At 39.6% G+C, this 23,299-nt stretch overlaps 1 protein-coding gene across 1 annotated transcript in view; it reads right to left on the reverse strand.

The window, feature by feature from the left end:
• Positions 1-23,299, reverse strand: part of LOC106092427 (eye-specific diacylglycerol kinase) — a 92,503-nt gene that overhangs the window by 17,455 nt on the left and 51,749 nt on the right. The window contains exons 6-12 of the mRNA XM_059366881.1: positions 17,438-17,618; positions 16,955-17,364; positions 16,585-16,881; positions 4,594-4,820; positions 4,303-4,515; positions 1,070-1,124; positions 626-679 (exon numbers count right to left, since the gene is read on the reverse strand). Coding sequence (XP_059222864.1) covers positions 626-679; positions 1,070-1,124; positions 4,303-4,515; positions 4,594-4,820; positions 16,585-16,881; positions 16,955-17,364; positions 17,438-17,618 — 1,437 coding nt within the window. The remainder of the gene's footprint in view (positions 1-625; positions 680-1,069; positions 1,125-4,302; positions 4,516-4,593; positions 4,821-16,584; positions 16,882-16,954; positions 17,365-17,437; positions 17,619-23,299) is intronic.

Raw genomic sequence — 23,299 nt, forward strand, 5'->3', positions numbered from 1 at the left:
TTAGATCGTTGGAAATTTGTTCCTCCCTGCGGAAAGTGTTTTTCCTTAAAAATATGTGATTTTTCTTAAGGAAGGCGTTCCTTTCATGATGTTTCTTAGATTGATGTTTCTTGCAGGGTTTTGTTCGAAAAAAGTTCCATCTATGAGTGTCAAGAAGATATAATACCAACAATTCAAATAATGATAAAAACTCATATGATTTGGTTTCAAGCATGGTACCAATAGTTTGTATTATCTTAACAATATCACCAATCATAAAAGAGATCTTATTTATCACAAATGAACCGTCAAGATATGTAGGCAGTGTTTTCTATAAAATATCACAACATTAGTGACATAAGTGATGAATTGTAAATATTGAAACACGAGCGTGTTGTATGAAAGTGATGATTAATGATATCAATTACCTAATGTGAAAAAAACCAAATATAAAAATGTTATTCATAAAATTGTTATACCATCACAAAGGTGACACAAGAAGTCACAAAGTGATTTTTCAATAATTTTCGGAGCTTAGATGTTCCTGTTTTCATTACAACTAATCTAAAGCCCAGTTTACTTCAAGCGAATTAATGTTTTTTTAAACAATAGATAATTATTCTAAGGATTAGGAAATTTTAAATACCTGAATCCATAACCGAAGACATCTTCGTTGAAACTAAATAGGCGATCGTAAGCGCTGCATAAATTAGAGAGTTTTTTTCTTAAAAAATTCACACTATTCCAAAAATGAATCTTAGTTTCAAGCAATAATTTAGCAATTACTAAACAACTTTAGCTTGGAATAAGAGATGCTACTACAAGCCTTACGGTCGTATTCACAAAACTTAATGAAGCCTTAAAATAGGTTTATATGACAGTTCTCTTAAGGAAATCTGTCAAATAAATCTACATTAAACTCCGTTTACATTGCTCTTTAGATTCGGATTTAATGGCTCGATCATCTGTTTTCCCTTTATAAAATCAGCTGACGACAGCATTAAATCCGGATTTAATGAGCAGTGTAAACGGGGTTTTAAATTTTGTGAATATCGGTGTTAGAGTTCTAAATTATAAAGAAATTTGTTACCTCTTAAATTTAAAAACTTTCAAAGGTTTCGATCCAATGGTTAAATCATCATCACCTGTTTTGAGAATTATAGAAAAGTCCCCAGAGAATTGTAAGCAAATGAAGAAACAAAATAAATGCACCCAACCAAGACTTAATAGTTATATTCCAAATTAATCTTATTGGTGACATGTGAAAGTATAAAGTACTACATAACGGAGGTCAAGTAGTGAAATACCAAAGAATACGATAAGACTGCCATAAATCTGTAGAATATCCGTAGAAATACAATTAAGACCACTATATAAAATTAAAGATAAGTTTAGTTTTTAACATTTATATAACACATTTTCTTTTTATACCCACCACCTAAGGATGGGGTTATATTAAATTTTTCTTTCCGTTTGCAATACATCGAAATATCCATTTTCGACTCTATAAAGAATATATTCTTGATCAGCGTAAAAATCTAAGACGATCTAGCCATGTCCGTCCTTTTGTCTGTTGAAATCACGCTACAGTCTTTAAAAATAGAGATATTGAGCTGAAACTTTGAACAGATTACTTTTTTTTTGTCCATAAGCAGGTTAAGTTCGAAGATGGGCTATATCGGACTATCTCTTGATGTAGCCCCCATATAGATCGATCCGCCGATTTAGGGTCTTAGGCCCTTAAAAGCCACATTTATTATCGGATTTTGTTGAAATTTGGGACAGTGAGTTGTGTTCAGCCCTTCGACATCTTTCTTCAATTTGGCCCAGATCCAGATTTGGATATAGCTGTCATATGGACCGATCTCTCGATTTAAGGTTTTGGGCCCATAAAACGCCCATTTATTGTCTGATTTTGCAAAAATTTGGAACAGTGAGTTGTGTTAGGCCTTTCGATATCCTTCTTCAATTTGGCCCAGATTGGTCCAGATTTTGATATAGCGGCCATATAGACCGATCTCTCGATTTAAGGATTTGGGCCCATAAAAAGCGCATCTATTGTCTGATGTCGCCGAAATTTGGAACAGTGAGTTGTGTTAGGCCCTTCAAAATCCTTCTTCAATTTGGCCCAGATCGGTTCAGATTTGGATATAGCTGTCATATGGACCGATCTCTCGATTTAAGGTTTTGGGCCCATAAAAGGCGCATTTATTGTCCGATTGCGCCGAAATTTGGGACAGTGAGTAAAGTTAAGTACCTCGATAGGCTTTGCAATATGGCCCAGATCGGTCCAAATTTGCATATAGCTGTCATATGGACCGATCTCTTGATTTAAGGTTTTGGGTCCATAAAAGGCGCATTTGTTTTCCGATGTCGCTCAAATTTGGGACAGTGAGTTAAGTTAAGCCCCTCGAAATCCTTCTTCAATTTGGCTCAGATTTGGATATAGGTCCAGATTTGGATATATGTAGCTGCCATATGGACCGATTTCTCGATTTAAGGTTTTGGGCCCATAAAAAGCGCATCTATTGTCCGATTGCGCCCAAATTTGGGACAGTGAGTTAAGTTAACCCCCTCGACATACTTCCGCAATATGGTACAGATCGGTCCATATTTGGATATAGCTGCCATATAGACCGATCTCTCGATTTAAGGTTTTGGGCCAATTAAAAGCGCATCTATTGTCCGATTCAGCCCAAATTTGGGACAGTGAGTTAAGTTAACCCCCTCGACATACTTCCGCAATATGGTACAGATCGGTCCATATTTGGATATAGCTGTCATATGGACCGATTAGTCGATTTAAGGTTTTGGGCCCATAAAAGGCGTATTTATCGTCCGATTTCGGACGATAACTGCCATATACACCGATATCTCGATTTAAAGTCTTGGGCCCATAAAAGGCGCATTTATAATCCGATTTCATCTGTGTCGTATATGGATCAGTTCGGTTTATTTTAAGATATTACTAGAAAGACCAATATTGTGTTATACACAATTGACCAATAACTTGTACTTATTGGTATTTGGTCCAAATCGGAGCATAAGGTATGCATTTTTCACCGGATTTTAACGAAAGGTTGTCTTCATATATACCCGAGGTGGTTGGTCATCCAAAGTTCGGCCCGGCCGAACTTAACGCCTTTTTACTTGTTTAACTTAATATGCATCATCGAAATTTTGGAATAGTACTCCTTGGCATGTTAAGAATATACAATAAGTTGTTGCTCAGTTTTTAACTTTATTGTGAAAAATCGGTTATGAAATGAAAGTTCGCAGGTTTTTACCGTAACCACGCACTCACTGCCATTTTCGTCGTGAATCCAAAGTACATTGAGATCCGCTTGTACCAATTGACTTCATGATTGGTAGCGGCTTTTAATTTTCTTGACTCCGAATTTGGGTATCACACCGGCCAATTAGATCACGCCGATCCCGCCTCAAAGGTATTGACAAAAGATGAAACGAGAGAATTATAACGAGCAGCGATGTCTGTTGTCAACACCGCACGAATTTTAGGTATAACGTACATCTAATAACATTTTTAAAGTTTTGTTAAGTGTCAGGAAATCTTTATTTGAAGGCCCGACTTCGGATAGGTTTTCTGTAGTTTTCTTCAACTTTGGCATGTCATCATCGTATTCATTGGTAGCCTTAAGATTTTTGTAGTATTTTTTCAATGGTCGGTTTAAGTCAAATTCACTCTATTCACAACTCTAGCAATACATATAACATTAAGAACGTACCTATTGTCGGAGTAAAGGATAATTGGTGTGGTATCTATTTTGTAGGGGCTTGGTTTTGGTTTGGTTTTGTTTTTGAGGTTGAGGGGATGATCTCGGTATACGGTTTAGCCTTTGCTGTCAAGATGTAATGTTAGTTTTTGTATTCAATCTCACGTTTTGTAGAGAAAAAAAGCAATAGACTTACTAAACTTATGCTCCCGCGCTGCACAATTAAACAAACATTCTCAATTCAGCAAGGACTAAGCTGTATGCTGAAATCTAGCTCATCAGCTTAAGATGGGATAGTTCGATTCTAACTCACAAGACTTAGGTGAACAAAAATTTTTATATATTTTTTTGGTTTGTTACGTTTTGGTTTTTTTTTCGGAAATCGTGAGTAAAGCAAAAAATTGTGTGGTATGTAAAAAATTCCCTTTTGTAGATTTGGTAGGTTTTTGGTTTAAAATTTTGTAAGCTGAATTTTGTTTGGCGGTTTTGGTTTTTTGTGTGGATTGCCTTGGAGTTTAGATTTGTATTGGTTTCTTACGAAAATAGAAATGGCAAAACATGCGTTTGTATACATAGGGTAGATTCATACCAGTACCCGGCTGTCCCTGCTGCTCCATGTTGCGGCGTTCATTTTGCGCCTGACGATGCGAATAGGCGGCAAATGAACGTTCCTGATCAGGCGTCTGTGGCATGGTGGCAGCCTCATGATCCAATATGAATAGTTCGTCCACGGCAATGTCGCAAATGTAATGGAGATGCTCCTGGGCACGATCGACCCGGAAAAAGTGTTCCGCGGTACAGGCTTTACCATTGATAGAAAAAAAGAAGAAGTTTATAAGCTTACGTTTATTACAAAGCCGTTTTTATTGCACAAACTTACCATCAATGAAACACCAATCTTGTGATACCTTGGGATATGTCACTGATTCCTCAAATCTAGAGTTGAGAACATTTCTCACATGTTCGAGATCACATTGGGATTCAATTTCAATTTGACCCAATTTATTGGCCAATTTTCTTAACATATCCTTTTCATAGTGGTAACGTTCATATTGATCCATTGTGACGCGTAATACCAACAAATTTAACACTTCCAAAGGATTCACTCTGTGGAAGGAAAGAGAAAAAAGAAAAAGGTTTAGGTAAAAACTAAAGAAAACGTATTTTAAAACATAAATCCCAGACACATAAAATTTGCACAAAAAATGTAATTTGTTATGTATTGCCACATAGCAAACTATCTGGAGTTTTCCAAAGTATTCCTAAAGGAGACATAACAAGTAAAAAGGCGTTAAGTTTGGCCGGGCCGAACTTTGTCTACCCACCACCTCGGGTATATAAGCAGCTATAGCAGCTATATCGAAATATATTCCGATTTGGACCAAATACTAATGAGTACAAGTCATTGTTCAATTGTGTATAACAAAGTATTGGTCTTTTTAGTATAACCTAACTCACTGTCCGAAATTTCGGCGACATCGGACAATATTTGCGCTTTTTATGGGCCCAAAACCTTAAATCGAGAGATCGGTCTATATATATATATATATATATATATATATATATATATATATATATATATATATATATATATATATATATATATATATATATATATATATATATATATATGTAAATCCTGATCGATCTAGGCCAAATTGCAGAAATATGTCGAGGGGCTTAACTTAACTCACTGTTCCAAATTTCGGGGACATCGGACAGTACATGAGCCTTTTGTGGGCCCAAAACCTTATATCGAGAGATCGGTCTATATGGCAGCTATATCCAAATCTGAGATTAACAATTGTTTGCTCAAATGAACTTGGCTTATCCAAATTCTACAAGTTTAATATTGGAAAATTCAAGAGCCCTCAAATAGTCGACACCGAAACTTTGTGCCTCTCCCCATTGCAGCTTCTAGCGGCTCAAGAAGTCAATGTGGGAGATCGGTTTATATGGGAGCTATTTCAGGTTACAGACCGATTTGGACCGTACTTAACACAGTTGATGCGGTGGGGGGAAAGATTCCCAGCAATCCAAGAGATATACTTCAAGAAGCTCGACGTGCAACAACAAAGTGGGCTACCGAAAGTGGTCTAGATATAAATCCGTGCAAGACAGAAGTAGTTCTTTTCAGCAGGAGATATAGTTGTTGCCTACAGTGAAACCTGTCTCCTTAGAAGGAAAGAGGAACATTCTCTCCTCCTTGGGAGATGAGAATATTCTATTTACAGAAAGCGCAAAATACCTGGGTGCTTTGCTGGACAGGAAATTGAACTTCAAATCCAACATTTTGGAAAGGGCAAGAAAGGCAACTCTTGCCCTATACACCTGCAAGAGAGCCATTGGCAAAAGTTGGTTGGTTTAGACCGCGAGTCATGCATTGGGTATATACTGCAGTTGTCAGACCTATAATGCTATATGGTGTTGTGGTTTGGTGGACGGCGCTTCAAAAGTCCACCTACTGCTCAATACTTAATCGGATCCAAAGGATGGCTTGTTTGTGCATCACAGTCGCGCACTGAGGACGACACCATCTGCAGCGACCACTGCCATGAGGTTAAGAGAGCTTTCTCTTTGGCCATGTGGCGGCTATCCTTGTGTTATCCTTGATATAATATCCGATGTTCCAGACAGTGTGGATTACATCCTACCTGAGTCGCTTTTTGATAAAAAGTACTGTACCACTATTACTGATAGAATCGATTGGAACAACAGAAGTTACATAGATTTCTATAGCGATGTTTCCAAGCTAAACGACCAGGTGGGCTTTGGGGTGTACTCTAAAAGAAAGGTTACCCGACCACTGCAGTGTGTAGTGCCTAAGGTATAATGCCGTTACGACGATTGGCATAAATATCTTCTCAGACAGCCGGTTCTGGGTGCCGGGCCACACAGATATCCCAGGGAATTGTAAAGCGGATGAGCTTGCGAGACTACGAACTACCCTACACATTCCAGGGATACTGGGATCTGTGGGTTTGCCTCTAGCGACATTTAAGCTAAGTTTTCAGGATCAGGCCCGAAGGACATGGAAGAAGAAGATACTGTAGAACACCTTCTGTGTGTGAGTGTCCCGCACTAGCAGTCAGAAGGAGTTCCACTTTAAATTCTCATTTCTTTGAGAACCTGTCTGATTTAGCGAATGTGAACATTTACAAGTTGTTGGGCTTTTTAAAGCGATCTGGATGGTTCAACGGTAGGAACTAGAAGGCATCTTCCTTCTTCTGTTCCTGTGGTATCACAATGGTCGAAAACGTCTAAGTGAGTCTGATGGCAGACTGTCACTTAAACCTAACCTATCCTAACCCAACACAGTTGTTGAAAGTCAAAGCTGAACATCGCATACAAAATTTCAGCCAAATCGGATAAAAATTGTGGCTTCCAGGGGCTCAATATTAGGGAGATCTGTTTATATGGGAGCTGTATCAGGTTATGATCCGATTTGGACCGTACTTGGAATAGTGGAAGTCATAACGGAACACCATGTGCAAAATTTCATCCAAATCGGATGAAAATTTTGGCTTCCAGGGGCTCAAGAAGTCAAATCGGGAGATCGGTTTATAAGGGAGATGTATCAGGTTATAGGCCGATTTGGACCGTACTTGGCACAGTTCTTCTAAATCGTAACAAAATTCATATGTGCAAATGCAGATGGCTTGTATGAAGTAAAATCGAAAATGCAAAGGCTTGTATGAAGTAAAATCGGAAGATCGGTTTGTATGAGAGCTATATCCAAATCTGAACCGATATGGTCCAATACCCAGCGACCTACATCAATATTAAGTATCAATAGATACTTAATATTGATGTAGGTCGCTGGTCACGGCCGCAATCGTGATTTCGAAAGACGGACGGACATGGCTAGATCGAATCAGAGAATCGAATCGAGGTGTTACAAACGGAATGACTAGATTAATATACCCCCATATAGACCGATCTGCCGATTTAAGGTCTTTGATTCATAAAAGCCACTTTAATTATCCGATTTTGCTGAAATTTGAGACAGTGAGTTGTGTTAGGCCACTCGACAATCTTTTTCAGTTTGGCCTAGAGCGGTCTAGACCATATAGACCGATTTCTCTTCTCTTCTAAGGTCTTGGGCCCATAAAAGCCACATTTATTACCCGATTTGGGTGAAATTTGAGACAGTGAGTTGCGTTAGGTCACTCGAAATCCTTCTTCAGCTTTTCCCAGATCGGCCAGATTTGGGTATAGCTGCCATATAGTATGGCGATTTAAGGTCTTGGGCCCATAAAAAGCGCATTGTTTGTCCGATATCACTGAACTGTGGTACAGTGAGTTGTGTTAGGCCCCTCGATATCCTTTTTGAAGTTGGTCCAGATCGGTCCAGATTTGGATATTACTGCCATATAGATCGATTTCTCGATTTTAGCTCTTGGCCTCGTAAAATGCGCATTTATTATCTGAGTTCGCTTAAATTTGACACAGTGACTTATGTTAGGCTTTTCAAAATCCGTGTCCTATATGGTCCAGATCGGTCTAAATTTGGATATAGCTGCCAAAAAGACCAATATTGAACAGTGACTTGTGTTTATTAGACCAATTCACCGTCGAACTTTTCTTTTTTCTTAAAAATTTTTCCTTTGCAGAAAATTTTTTAAAAATTTGCCTTAGAAAATTTTAAATGAAATTTTGTTTTTAGGGAAAATTTCTTAGAAAGTTGGTCTTTGAAGGTGTCACATTCAGGAGCGTACTCAGAAGTCTCTCAGATGTTGGGCACTATGTAGACAGGCCGTAGACTCGCGATGGGGATGAATCCTAGGAAAGTCCACTGACTCTACAGGAGCGTGATTGGACCAATACAAACTTAATCCACAGTAGTTTGATGGAATGCAATGGAAAAAAAATGCAACGTAAGGATAATACAACGGGTTCAGAGAACATGTTGTCTTGGCATAGACGGAGCGATGAGGACCACTCCTACTAGGGCAATGGAAATCCGACCCATAGACATACAGATTAAGTGTGTGGCAGCCATTACGGCTATGACACATAAGACATTGGGAGAAGGGATAGAAGATAGGGGCAGGTCATACCATTGAGGAAAATCGAGGCGACGATATGAAACATGGAATGAAGCTAAGAGATTTCCGATCGGGTACCTGAGACGACACTTGAGGTCGAGTGCGAGATCTGCTGCCAGCGGCACAGTCTTGGACTAACGGAACCCTAGCGTTGCCATCTGAAAGATCATGCTACAGGGATGGGTCAAAGCTAGAGGACAGAGTGGGCCTGGGGGTTTACATTGAGAACTCAAGGGCTGTGATCTGTTTTAGACTGCCTGACCATAATACGGTCCTGCAGGCGTAAATCAGGGCGATTATGGAATGCGTGAGGTGGTGGCGAGGACGTCGAGTGTGAACATCTTTAGGGACAGTAAACAGGCTGTAACTACTTTTCCATGGTGAAGAATTTTTAACTACCGCAATAATAATGTACTTGCACTTATTGTACTTTAAGAAACATAGAAGCCTTTTGGACTCATTTATTTACGAAGAAACATAGAAGCCTTTTGGAATATTCAGTTTGTAATATTTTCTTGTCAGTTTAGAACATTTTCATTCTCATTTTGAAACTTGAACATCTAAGTTGTGTTTTAATTATTTCGGAGAAATTTTGTTCACATTTTTCTTTTATTAATTTGAATATTGAACGGACTGTTTTGATTGAATTATTAAAAACGCGATTCATATTTTGCTGTCCAGATAATAAAATTCAAAAGAAGGCCAAAATTTCGCTATCCCTTACAAATTATTTTCTCGCTAATTTTTCTTTACCCGTTTCAACTTTGTGGTAAGTTCAATTGTAAAGAAGGTAGCCATTCTCAGCGGAAGTAGGGCACTTCGTGGTGGATCGTTACAAGGCTATAAGGGCAATAACAACCAGGTCGGTAAGTTCACGAACAGTCTTGCAGTGTAGGAAGGAGATTAACGCCTTCTCTGAGGATGGCAAAATCCGCATCGCTTGGTTGCTGGGTCATAACGGAATAAGGGAAAATGAAAGGGCATACGATTTGACAGTGAAGGCCAGAGGACTGCCGTCAATAAACCTGGTTACTTGGAAGCCTTTCGAGTCGACGCTGTCCGAGTTAAGGGCGTGGGCGACGAATGCGCATTCAACCCTGTGGAACAGCGAAACGGTCGGTAGGATGGCGAAAATCCTAGGCTAGGCTATTACTGGAAGGAAGTAAGAAGGAGGTCAGTATAGTTATTGGTATTATAACGGGACACATAGGACTACGAGCTCAATTATGTAAAATCGGTGCGGCAAGTAATATTGGGTTGCCCAAAAAGTAATTGCGGATTTTTCATATAGTCGGCGTTGACAAATTTTTTCACAACTTGTGACTCTGTAATTGCATTCTTTCTTCTGTCAGTTATCAGCTGTTACTTTTAGCTTGCTTTAGAAAAAAAGTGTAGAAAAAGTATATTTGATTAAAATTCATTCTAACTTTTATTAAAAATGCATTTACTTTCTTTTAAAAAATCCGCAATTACTTTTTGGGCAACCCAATAGTATGTGTAGGTTATGTGGGGAAAATTATAAGACGTTGGAGCATTGCCCGGTTTTCGCGTCGAACAGATTCCGGCACTTAGGTGGGGTCACAATACCAGACATGAACCAACTTAGGGGCGTGACATGGAAAACAATTATGCATTTTGTAAGAAGCACGGAATTCTTAATTTAGATTTTCTTTTTCGAGGCTACTTTTTTAGTATTTAGAGCACACAACAAGCCGATTACTGGCTTAAGATGTATGTCCATGAGGCGGATTAATATTCGCACCCTTTTTTCAACCTTAGCTAACCTACCTTGGTCTTTGGAGATTTTTTTTTTAATGTTTGTCTCTGGAGAGGTTTCATTGAAATTTAGTTTTTAGAGAAAATGTTATTGAAACCTCCTTGTCTGGAGAGAAAATTTCATTGTAAGTTATGTCTTTGGTGGCAATTAGACTAATTGTGATTTTTTATCTATGTATCATTCCCATTTTGTCGTTAGAGAAATGTTTATTAAGATTTTGTCTGGAAAGAATATATTTTTCGGATTTAGTCCTGTTTTCCTTTTATTTTCTAATACTCCTTACTGATGTATGTTGACGGAAAAGAAGTTTACCATAAATAAGATATGTAAACACAATTCGCTTTCAAAATACCTGCGGACCATAAAGATTGAATTAAATAAGTTTGTAAATCTGTACAAAAAGCATACTCCCAATACTTCTTTACCAGAAGAAATGGTCTCAATAGGAGTATCGAGTGTCATTCACAACCATGCGGTGAACTCATAGCTGAGAAGAAAGATTTGATCATGTTGGCACAGTGTGCTTACCCCTTCACTACGTACATAGCAAAACAATTTTGCAATAAATTGCATCCTTTGGTTTTGATGTGTAGTAGTGGTAGTGGTAGTAGTAGTAGTAGTGGTACTCTGTTTACGTTTACGAGGATAATAAAGTGCCCATCACTCTACTTTCAAATGAAGATTGCTGTTTTTCTTGTTTGCTTTTGCATAAATCCCAAGCATGTCTGTCTGTCTGTCTGTCAATGACAATGTATTGCCTGCCTTGTTGTCATCGAATGTCGTTTGTTTTCTCTGCTTTCTTGCTAACATTTATTCTTTAGTGGCTGTTTTTCATTACTACTGTAGCTAAACCTGTCCCCAATTGGAAAAACTAGAACGACAGAGGTTAATGTGTCTGTGCAAGGAGTCATGCTGATGCAGTGACAAATTGTTTGCTTTGTTGCAAGCAATGACAGCCAAGATGCATAAGCAATCAAGTTGATTTCAGTGGCAGGTATTTGCAGCAAGGATTGATGAGGTAACGATTTAAACCCGCACTGCTGTTTTCAATCGTTATTTCGTTCTAAACGAGCAATAACTTACGTGCGATGAAGCTAGGGGATTAACCTGGGCAGCAAAGTGTATTCAGTTTTAAAGACAGCTGCTAGATAAATCTTGCCCAACGACGGAAAATGACAAAGTTAGGAACATTAAAATTAGAACAAGTTGAAGCGAGCTAAGTTCGGCCGATGAGAATCTTGGGAACCCACCACCATGGTTTTTGCTAAAAATTTATACAAAAAAAGTAAATTGAAGGGCATAATTTGAACTACAAACCAAATTTCTGTCAAAACAGCAAATATCAAAGCTTCTGGGAACCGAACGAGGATGATCGAGAGACCGGTTTACATGAGAGCTATATCAAGTTAAAGACTGATTTAGACCGTATTTGGCATAGTTGTTGAAAGTCGTAATAGAACACCAAATGCAAAATTTCAGCCAAATAGGACAAAACTTGCGGCTTCCAGGGGCTCAAGAAGTCAAATCGGGGGATCGGTTTATATGGGAGCTATATCAGGTTATAAACCGATTTAGACCGTATTTGGCATAGTTGTTGAAAGTCGTAACAGAACACCAAATGCAAAATTTCAGCCAAATCGAACAAAAATTGCGGCTTGTAAGGGCTCAAGAAATCAAATCGGGAGATCGGTTTATATGGGAGCTATATCAGGTTATAGACTGATTTGGATCGTAATTGGCACAGCTGTCGAAAGTCATAATAGAACACTACGTGCAAAATTTCAGCTTAATCGAACAAAAATTGCGGGTTTTATGGGCTCAAGAAGTCTAATCGGGAGATCGGTTTATATGGGGGCTATATCAGGTTATAGATCAATTCGGACCGTATTTGGCACAGTTGTTGGAAGTCGTAACAGAACACATCAAGCTAAATTTCAGCCAAATCGGACAAAAATTGCGGCTTCCACGGGCTCAAGAAGTCAAATCGGGAAATCGGTTTATATGGGAGTTATATCCAAATTTGCACCCATATGGCCCATTTGCATTCCCCAACGACCTACATCAATAGGAAGTATCTGTGCAAAATTTTAAGTGGCTAGCTCTACGCGTTTGACCGCTATCGCGATTTCGACAGATGGACGGACGGACATGGCTAGATCGACTCAGGGGCTCAAGAAAACATGGGGGCTATATTAATTTATAGACCGATACGGATCATACTCAGTACATATGACGGAAGTCAAAACGGAAGTCAAAAGTCAGCCAAAGTGGTTGAAAATTGAGGTCTATAGAGGCTCAAAAAGTCAAAATTTCAAGCGGATATCAATGTTCGTTCGAACGATATCGTGATTTGGACAGAAGGGCGAACGAACATTGGTAGATCGACTTATAATGTCAAGACGATCAGGAATACATACACTTTATAGGGTTCCCGTTCAATATTTCGAGGTGTTACAATACAAACGAAATGACTAAATAAGTATACATCTTTATGGTGATAGGTATAATGAAAAAAAAAATAAGGAGACACTTTTATTGCCCTATTTCGCCGAATTTTGGGACAGTGAGTTGTGTTAGGACCTTCGACATCCTCCTACAGTTTGGCCCCAGATCGGTTCAGATTTGAATATAGCTGGCATAAAAGGAGCTGGCCCATAAAAGGAGCATTTATTTTCCGAATTCGCCAAATTTGGGACAGTGAGTTATGCTAGGAACCTCGCCATCTTTTTTTCAATTTGGTCCATAGCTGCGATATATACCGGTCTGCCGATTTATTGTCCGATTTCGCTGAAATGTGGGACAGTGAGATGTGTTAAGCTCTTCTATATCCTTTTTTAATTTGGCCCAGATCGCTCCAGATTTAGATATAGCTGCCATATAGACCGATCCCCCGATTTAAAGTCTTGGCCCCATAAAAGACGCGCTTAATATCCGATTTCGCTGAAATTCGACACAGTGACTTATGTTAGGCTTTTCGACACCCTTGTCCTATATAGTTCAGATCGGTCTGTAAATATACTCCATTCTTGTCTTTGGAAATATTTTCATCAAAAATTTTGCTCTTTGAGACTTAAAATTTTCTCTTAAGCAATATTAGAATGAAATTTTATCTTCAAACTGCAATAAATTCCTTCTTCGTATTCGCCCATACTATGCCACTGCAAAGTATGTTCAAACGCTGCCTTATTTGAGTTTGAGAGAGTGCATGTCCCTTTTAATTAAGCTTTTGAAATTGATGATGCTTTAGGTCTAAAAGGAGTAGAACAAGGAAAATGACATCTTACATTTGAAAATCCTCTGACAATGGGGCATTTCATTTGAAGTCATCAAACGTTTGGATAAACCACACGTAGTTGCACTCAGGGGAAGAGAATGATTTGAAAATTGAGCTGAATTAAAAGATTTCTCAAGCACTCACCTTACACAAACACACACACACACGTACACGACAAACACACATATTCAGAAATCGATTAAGCTGTCAAGTGGCAAAGATATTAAGGATTTCTTGAAAGAAATGTATTGACAGTATGTAGCTATAAATTCGTACACACAAAGAAATCGCCTCGAAAAAATAGGGTATGGTGAAAAAATTTTTGGAAAATCGTATCGGAAGTGGGAGAAATAGTACGGTACTATTTGGTACTTTCTTTGTTAATTGAACTAGAATTTTGGAACTTAGGTACATTTTGGCAACTATAATAGGGTGACTATAAGCTTTTTTGGAAATTTGTACATTTAGGTACTAAAAAAGTACAAAAAAGTTCGAAATAGGTGATCTTTGTACAGGGCAAATGGAAAGAGGTCGAATTTTGAAATTTGACCTAAAAGACATGTGGCGTAAAAGGAACAAATGGAAAACTGGTACTGGTAATGGGAGAAAACGTACGTTTAGTATCACAATTGGTACCATTTGGTACTTTCTTTACAGATGAAGCTAGATGTCTGAAATTTGGCATGTAGGTACAACTACGAAATATATGATGAGTGACAAAATGATCTATTCATAATTCGTACATTTTGGTACCGAAATTGGTACCATTTAGTACTTTCTTTACAGATGGAGCTAGAGGTCGGAAATTTGGCTTGCAGTTACAACTATGAAAAAATATGATGGGTGACTAAATGATCCATTCAAAATTTGTACTTATTGGTACCAAAATTGGTACCATTTGGTACTTTCTATGAAGATGGAACTAGAGGACTGCAATTTGGGGTGTAGGTAAAACTTAGAAATATATGATGCCCACCTAAATGATTTTGTTCACAATTCTAACATTTTGGTACCAAAATTGGTACTATTTGGTACTTTCTTTGGAGATGGAGCAGGAGGTCCGCAATTTGGGATGTAGGTACAAATAAGAAATAAAAGATGTATGACTAAATGATCCCTAGAAAATTTGTATATTTTGGTACCAAAATTGGTACCATTTTGTACTATCTGCTGAGATGGATTTTGAGGTCTGAAATTTGGCATGTAGGTACAACTAAGTAATATATGATGGGTGGCTAATTGATCTATTCACCATTCGCACATTTTGGTACCAAAATTGGTACCATTTGGTACTTTCCGTGCAGGTGGAACTAGAGGATTAATAAAAGTAAAACTTAAAACAATATGATGCCCGACTAAATGATTTTTTCACAATTCTAATATTTTGGTACCAAAATTGGTACTATTTGGTACTTTCTTTGGAGATGGAGCTGGAGGTCCGCAATTTGGGATGTAGGTACAACTAAAAAATATATGATGGGTGATAAAATGATCCGTTCAGAATTCGTACATTTTGGTACCAAAATTGGTACCATTTTGTACTTTCTCTGAAGATGGATCTTGAGGTTTGTAATTTGGCATGTAGTTACAACTAGGAAATATATGATGGGTCGCACATTTTGGTACCAAAATTGGTACCATTTTGTACTTTCTATGAAGATGGATCTTGAGCTCTGAAATTTGACAAGTGGGTAGAACTAAGAAATATATGATGGGTGGCTAAATTATATATTCAAAAATAGCACATTTTGGTACCAAAATTGGTACCATGTGGTACTTTTTTTTCAGATGAATCTTGAGGTCTGAAATTTAGCATGTAGGTACAATGAAGAAATAAATAATGGGTGGCTAAATGATCTATTAAAAATTCGTACATTTTGGTACCAAAAAGTGCAAAATTGGTACTAAAACATTCAAAATGGTACTTTCTTTACAAATTGAGTTAAAGCGCTTAAAATTGCGTATTATTTTTACTTGACCATATATATTGGGCGACTTGATGATTTTTCGGATGTGTTGTTATTCTTAGTGATATTGGTACTTTCTTTACAGAAGGGACAGATTTCAGAAATTTTGTAAGCAATTATTTCAAAACTTCATAATCTTATAAACTGAGTGCCTATACTAAAAAGGTGGGTTTCAAAAACGGGGATAGCGAAGCGGACCACCGGGATGCCGAATGTAATGCCTTTTTACTTGTTTTATAAACATGTGCCTACATGTATGTTCGATGAAATAAGAATTTACTTTAATCGAAAGGATTGCATCTATTGGGTTGCCCAAAAAGTAATTGCGTATTTTTAAAAGAAAGTAAATGCATTTTTAATAAAACTTAGAATGAACTTTAATCAAATATACTTTTTTACACTTTTTTCTGAAGCAAGCTAAAAGTAACAGCTGATAACTGACAGAAGAAAGAATGCAATTACAGAGTTACAAGCTGTGAAAAAATTTGTCAACGCCGACTATATGAAAAATCCGCAATTACTTTTTGGGCAACCCATATATTCCAAAAACCATTTTTTTAATAAAATTTTCCGTACGTATCCCACGATGTGTTAAAATTTCAGAGTTGCTACATTTGAAAAAAATGTGTAATAGCACCTTAAACGAAGGACTCGGTTCTAAAAAGCAGTTTCCTGATCATTGATAAATTTGTGATTTAAGCAAAGCATTCCTTTCCCCTGCCTCTGACATGCAATGTTCTTTTTCTCAGTGTACCCAATTACATACTAGAAATTAGATTTCGTTTCTTCATTTTCATATACTTACTGTATGTCACCCTGACCACGTTGTTTGCGTTTGGCCAACATAATGGCCTTGTTCAACAATTCCATTTCTATGATGCAGGGTTTCACACGACATGCTTCGCCATCCACTTGCATGGGTATCGTCTTCCTAGTGGTTATACGTGCCGTGCGACACTGGCAAATGCAAGTGCCATGTAGGCCGGCTTGCAACATGGGCAATTGATAGGTGGTTAGACCAACAACCTCAATGAGACCATCATCTATGCTGGGTTTAGATTGGCCAAAGGAATCATTCCAGGGATGAGTGCCACCACCATAGCTGCTCAAAGGAACATAAAAACATAGAATTAATGACTTTGACACGGAGAGTTTTTAACTTTCCACCAACTCACCTGGGTATATTTAGGAATAACACAGCATGGCAACCGGCATCACGTAATTTGGCCGTATAATCCTGACCATCACATTCCAGCGTCACCCATTGTGACAAATTTCGGTATTGGCGTAATATCAAATCTTTGCCTCCCATTTGGCCGTAGTACATTTTATTGCGCAGTCGTGAATTGAATCTCTCGGGATGGGCCTCACGTGCCTCATGAAATTCCAAAGCTATGTGGGCATCCACACCAAATGAAAAGTAATTGTTTATCACATTCAAGGGAACATTGTCTTTGCTGCGATCCACATTGTCATCGGGCACATCCTCGTTGAGCGATACCTTTAGACGCCAACGATCCATAAGAACACATTGTGACATACCGATTTCTTTTAATATTTTGCCTATGGGTTCATCAGTGTAGCCCTAGATTTGAGTAGAGTAGAAGTGGTTGAAAACTTTTTTGTCATGCAAGTGAAAAACTTCCAAAAATACTTACACCACCCCAGCCTAGCGCTCTGGCTAAATCATTGCCCGTACCCAGGGGCAAGACACCTACAGCAGGTGCTGGTTGTATGGGCGGTTGCAATTGATCCAAAACAGAGAGCACCCAACCAACGGTGCCATCACCACCACAAGCCAAAATGCGTAGATTGGGTGCTTTGCGGAATAATTCCAAACTGCAAAAAGAAAAAATTTTATAAATGAGGAGAAATTTTTGCCTTGTTTTGGGATAAGATACAGAAACCAGTTGCTACTTAAAACTCATACCGAAAATCTGGCAAACTTAGGCTAAATAGATTGCTTGCCAAAATTTTCAAAAACCCCAGATCTCAGAGATGGAAGCCGTAGTTTAAAAAAACACCTGAAATTGGTATAAATTTTTGGGTTCAAATATCCTGGGGAACGCCCCACCCACAAAACTTTCCCAATTGACATAATGATCATGACAATATGGGTGTCAAATGAAAGGTGTTTAGGAGTAGGTTACAAATCTCATATAAAAATTCGACCCTGGTCGAATCTGGGGGACATACAACCCCCAAAAAGCCCCACAAACGGACTTATGCACTTAATGGGAGTAGAGTAGAGTTTGCCTATGACGCTGAACGCCAGGTTTGAAAATATGGTGTGGCCTAACTGCACCCCAGGCAGCACTCATTGATATGTGAAAAGTTTGCTCCCCATTCCTTGTTGGAGTGTTCGTTGGCAAATTTTGCAATTGTACGAATCTGACATACAGGTGCACCAGAGAAACTTATTTATTGAAAAGGTCAATAAAAACAAAAGTAGTTCAATTTTTGTTATACCCATCAACATAGGATGGAGGTATACTAATCTAGTCATTCCGCTTGTAACACCTTGAAATATTGATCTGCGACTACATAAAGTGTATATATTCTGGATCGTCTCGATATTCTGAGTCGATCTAGCCATGTCCGTCCGTCCGTCTGTTGAAATCACGATACCGATCGAACGCGTAAAGCTAGTCACTTGAAATTTTGCACAGATACTTCTTATTTATGTAGGTCATTGGGGATTGCAAATAGGCCATATCGGTTCAGATTTGGATATAGCCCCCATATAAACCGATCTTCCGAGTTGACTTCTTGAGCCCCTGCAAGCCGCAAATTTCGTCCGATTTGGCTGAAATTTTACGCATAGTGGTCCAAATCGGTCCATAACCTGATATAGCTCCCATATAAACCGATCTTCCGATTTTCCGATTTGACTTACTAGCCGCAATTTTTGTCCGATTTGGCTGAAATTTTGCATGCGGTGTTCTGTGACGACTTCCAACAACTGTGCCAAGTACGGTCCTACCTGATACAGCTCCAATGTAAACTGGTCTCTCAATCATCCCTATTCTTAGCAAACTTAAAGGGATGAAATCTATCCCATGGCAGACGGTACGTACCGGATTGACCCGATGAATTCCTTCATCGGCAAGGGCTGCCTCCTCATTGTACAACACACTGCTACAACAAACACAACAATAACAACAACAAAGAATGAAATGTATAGTGGCGTCAGAAATTCCCATGGCAGCTGCGTGTTTTCTAGCCGAACGACGGCAAGAACGCACAACTGACTACATTCATTTCTGGGTTTAGCGACACTTTCACATTTTCGAAATGAGTTAACCACGACAGAATCGAATTACGGCCAGTAACGAGTCTGTGAGGAGAATTTGAAAGCGATCGCGGAAGGCACGTTGCTTAGCACCAATTTAGTGACCGTTAGGAAAGAAGCTCTCGACGGCGAAGGCCCGCTACTTCCTAGTTCACACCATGATGGCACCGGGCTGGAAAGAGAAACAAACTTGGGGAGTTCCCCCTCAAGATGCGTCCCATCTCGACCCCCTTCCTGCCTAATTCATCGTTCGGGAGTTTATCAAGTTAATAAGTTTCTCTGACGCACCCTGTACATGCAAGTTTAGCCCCAAGTCCCGAGGGAGATCAATGCAAATTTGCGCACTAACATTCCATTATGGTGGCCACCGAAGCGCAGATCGACCACGGACCCTAGCACGTCCGCCTATGACGCTGAACACCTGGGTTCGAATCCTGGCGAGACCATCAGAAAAAATTTTCAACGGTGGTTTTCCCCTCTTAATGCTGGGAACATTTATGAGGAACTATGTCACGTAAAAACTTCTCTCCCAAGAGGTATCGCACTGCGGGGAGAAGTTTTTACATGGAAAGGTACCTCACAAATGCCGCCAGCATTAGGAAGGGATAGGTTAGGTTTAAGTGGCAGTCTACCATCAGATTCACTTGGAAGTTTTCGTCCATTGTGATGCCACAGGTAGGAGGCGCTAACCACCGCTGAACAATTTTCTGATGTTCCTGCCAGGATTCGAACCCAGGCGTTCAGCGTTTTAGGAGGACATGCTAGCCTCTGCGCTACGGTGGCCTCCAATCTGGGAGATTTCTTCACTTAATAAAAAGCATTAACTTCGACTGCATCGAACATTGGATACCCACCACCTCGGTTATATATGAAAACCACCTTTCATCATAATCCGGTGAAAAATGCATTAAAGCACCCATAGCAGCTATATCGAAATATGTTCCGATTTGGACCACATTCGGCACGGGTATAGAGTGGTTTAATAAATACAAGTCGCTGTTCAGTTTTGGTTCAATATTGGTCTCTTCGGCAGCTATATCCAAATATTGACTGATCTGAACCATATAGGACATGAAAGTCGAAAAGTCACTCTGTCAAAATTCAGCGAAATCGGACAAAAAATGCTAGTTTTATGAGGCCAAGACCTTTAATCGAGAGATCAGTCTATTATGACAGCTATATGCAAATCTAATGCAATCATGGCCAAATGGAAAAGGGATGTTGAACGGCCTAACACAACTTAATGTCCAAAATTTCGGCGACATCAGACAATACATGCGTCTTTTGTAGGCCCAAGACCTTACATCGAGAGATCGGACAATTTGTCAGCTATATCCAAATCTGGACCGATCGAGTGACCTAACACTACTCACTGTCTCAAATTTTAGCAAAATCGGATAATAAATGTGAGTTTTACGGGCCTAAGACCTTAAGTCGGCAGATCGGTCTATATGGAGGTTATATCAAGATGTAGTCCGATATAGCCTTTCTTCGAACTTAAGCTGTCTATAGACAAAAAAGATCCCATGCAAAGTTTTAGCTCATCATCTCTATTTTTAAATCCTGTAGCGTGATTTCAACAGACAGACATACAGACGGACAGACAGGCGGACGGACGGACAGACAGGCGGACGGACAGACAGACGGACGGACCAACATGGCTGAGTCTTCTCAGACTTTTACGGCGATGAAGAAAATGTAGGGTAGGAAATTGTCATTTCGATGTGTTGCAAATGGAATGACACAATGATTATACCCGCATCCTTCGGCGGTATATGTAAAAAAGACCTAAAAGGACATTTTTCTCCTTTGGGTAATATGGGCACAAATTGAAAGGTTTTTATAACCTACACCACCACTGTGGTAAAGGGTATTATAAGTTTGTGAATTTGTTTGCAACGCTAAGAAGAAGAAGAGCTAGACCCATTGATAAATATACCAATACTCAGAATCACTTTCTAATTCGATCTAGCCATGTCCATCCGTCTGTTCGTCCGTCCGTGCGTCTGTCCGTGCGTCTGTCTGTCCGTCCGTATGTTTGTCTGTCGGTCCGTCCGTTCGTTCCTCTGTCCGTCCCTCTGTCCGTCCGTCCCTCTGTCACTCCGTCCCTCTGTCCGTCCGTCCCTCTGTCACTCCGTCCCTCTGTCCGTCCGTCCCTCTGTCACTCCGTCCCTCTGTCCGTCCGTCCCTCTGTCCGTCCGTCTCTCTGTCACTCCGTCCCTCTGTCCGTCCGTCTGTCTATCTGTCCGTTCGTCAGTCTGTCCATCCGTTTGTCCGTCTGTCCGCATCCATTTGTCCGTCTTTCCGTCCGTCTGTCCGTCCGTCTGTCCTTCTGTCCGTCTGTCCGTCCGTCTGTCCGTCCGTCCGTCTGTCCTTCTGTCCGTCTGTCCTTCTGTCCGTCTGTCCGTCCGTCTGTCCGTCCGTCCGTCTGTCCGTCCGTCTGTCCGTCCGTCTGTCCGTCTGTCCGTCCGTCCCTCTGTCCGTCCGTCCCTCTGTCCGTCCGTCTGTCCATCCGTTTGCCCGTCTGTGCGTCCATTTGTCCGTTCGTCCGTCTGTCCATCCGTTTGCCCGTCTGTGCGTCCATTTGTCCGTTCGTCCGTCTGTCCGTCCGTCTATCCGTCTGTCTTTCCGTCCGTCCGTCTGTCTGTCCGTCCGTCCGTCTGTCGAAAGCACGCTAAGTTTGAAAGGAGTATTTCTTATTAGTGTAGGTCGGTTGAGATTGAAAATGGGCCAAATCGGTCCCTGTTTTCCATATAGCTGCCATATAAACCGACCTTGGATCTTGACTTCTTGAGCTTCTAGAAGACGCAATTCTCATCCGATTTGGCTAAAATTTTACATGAAGTGTTTTGGTTTGATTTTTAACAACTGTGCTAAATATGGTTGAAATCGGTCCATATCCTGATATAGCTGCCATATAAACCGATCTCCTGTTTAGACTTCTTGAGCCTCTAGAGGGCGCAATTCTTATCCAATTTGGTTGAAATTTTTAATATGTCGTTCTGTTATTACTTCCAACAACTGTGCCAAGTATGATCTAAATCAGTCCATAACCTGACATATCTGCCATATAAGCCGATCTCCCGTTTAGACTTCTTGAGCCTCTAGAGCGCGCAATTGTTATCCAATTTGGTTGAAATTTTGAAAATGTCGTTTTGGTATGACTTCCAACAACTGTGCTAGGAATGGTCAAAATCAGTTCATATTCTGATATAGCTGCCGTATAAACCGATCTCCCGTTTAGAGCCTTTAGCCTCTAGAGGGCGCAATTGTTATCCCATTTGGTTGAAAGTTTGCACATATCGTTTTGGAATGAATTTCAACAACTGTGTCAAGTATGGTCTAAATCAGTCCATAACCTGATATAGCTGCCATATAAACCGATCTCCCGTTTAGAGCCTTTAGCCTCTAGAGGGCGCAATTGTTATCCAATTTGGTTGAAATTTTTTTTATCGTTTGGCATGACTTCCAACAACTGTGCCAAGTATGCTCTAAATCAGTCAATAACCTGAAATAGCCGCCATGTAAACCGATCTCCCGTTTAGACTTCTTGAGCCTCTAGAGGGCGCAGTTGTTATCCAATTTGGTTGAAATTTTGCATATAATGCTTTGATATGATTTTAAACAACTGTGTCAAGTTTGGTCTAAATCAGTCCATATCTTGATATAGCTGCTATATAAACCGATTTCCCTTTAGACTTCTTGAGCCTCTAGAGGGCGTAATTGTTATCCGATTTGGTTGGCATTTTGCATATGTCGTTGTGGTATGACTTTCAACAACTATGCTAGGAATGGTCAAAATCAGTCCATAACCTGATATGGCCGCCTTATAAATCGATCTCCCGATTAGACTTTTTGAGCCTCTAGAGGGCGCAATTGTTATCCAATTTGGTTGAAATTTTGCACATATCGTTTTGGTATGACTTCCAACAACTGTGCCAAGTATGATCTAAATCAGTCCATAACCTGACATATCTGCCATATAAACCGATCTCCCGTTTAGACTTCTTGAGCCTCTAGAGGGCGCAATTGTTATCCAATTTAGTTGAAGTTTTGCACATATCGTTTTGGTATGACTTCCAACAACTGTGTTAAGTATGATCTAGATCGATTCATAACCTTATATAGCTGCCATATAAACCGATCTCCCAATTTGACTTTCTGACCCTCTTGAGGACGCAATTAGTATTCAATTTGCCTGAAATGTTCGAGGTGAATGAAGGTAAAA

Source organism: Stomoxys calcitrans, chromosome 4, assembly GCF_963082655.1.
Source record: "Stomoxys calcitrans chromosome 4, idStoCalc2.1, whole genome shotgun sequence".
Classification (NCBI taxonomy): Eukaryota; Metazoa; Arthropoda; class Insecta; order Diptera; family Muscidae; genus Stomoxys; species Stomoxys calcitrans.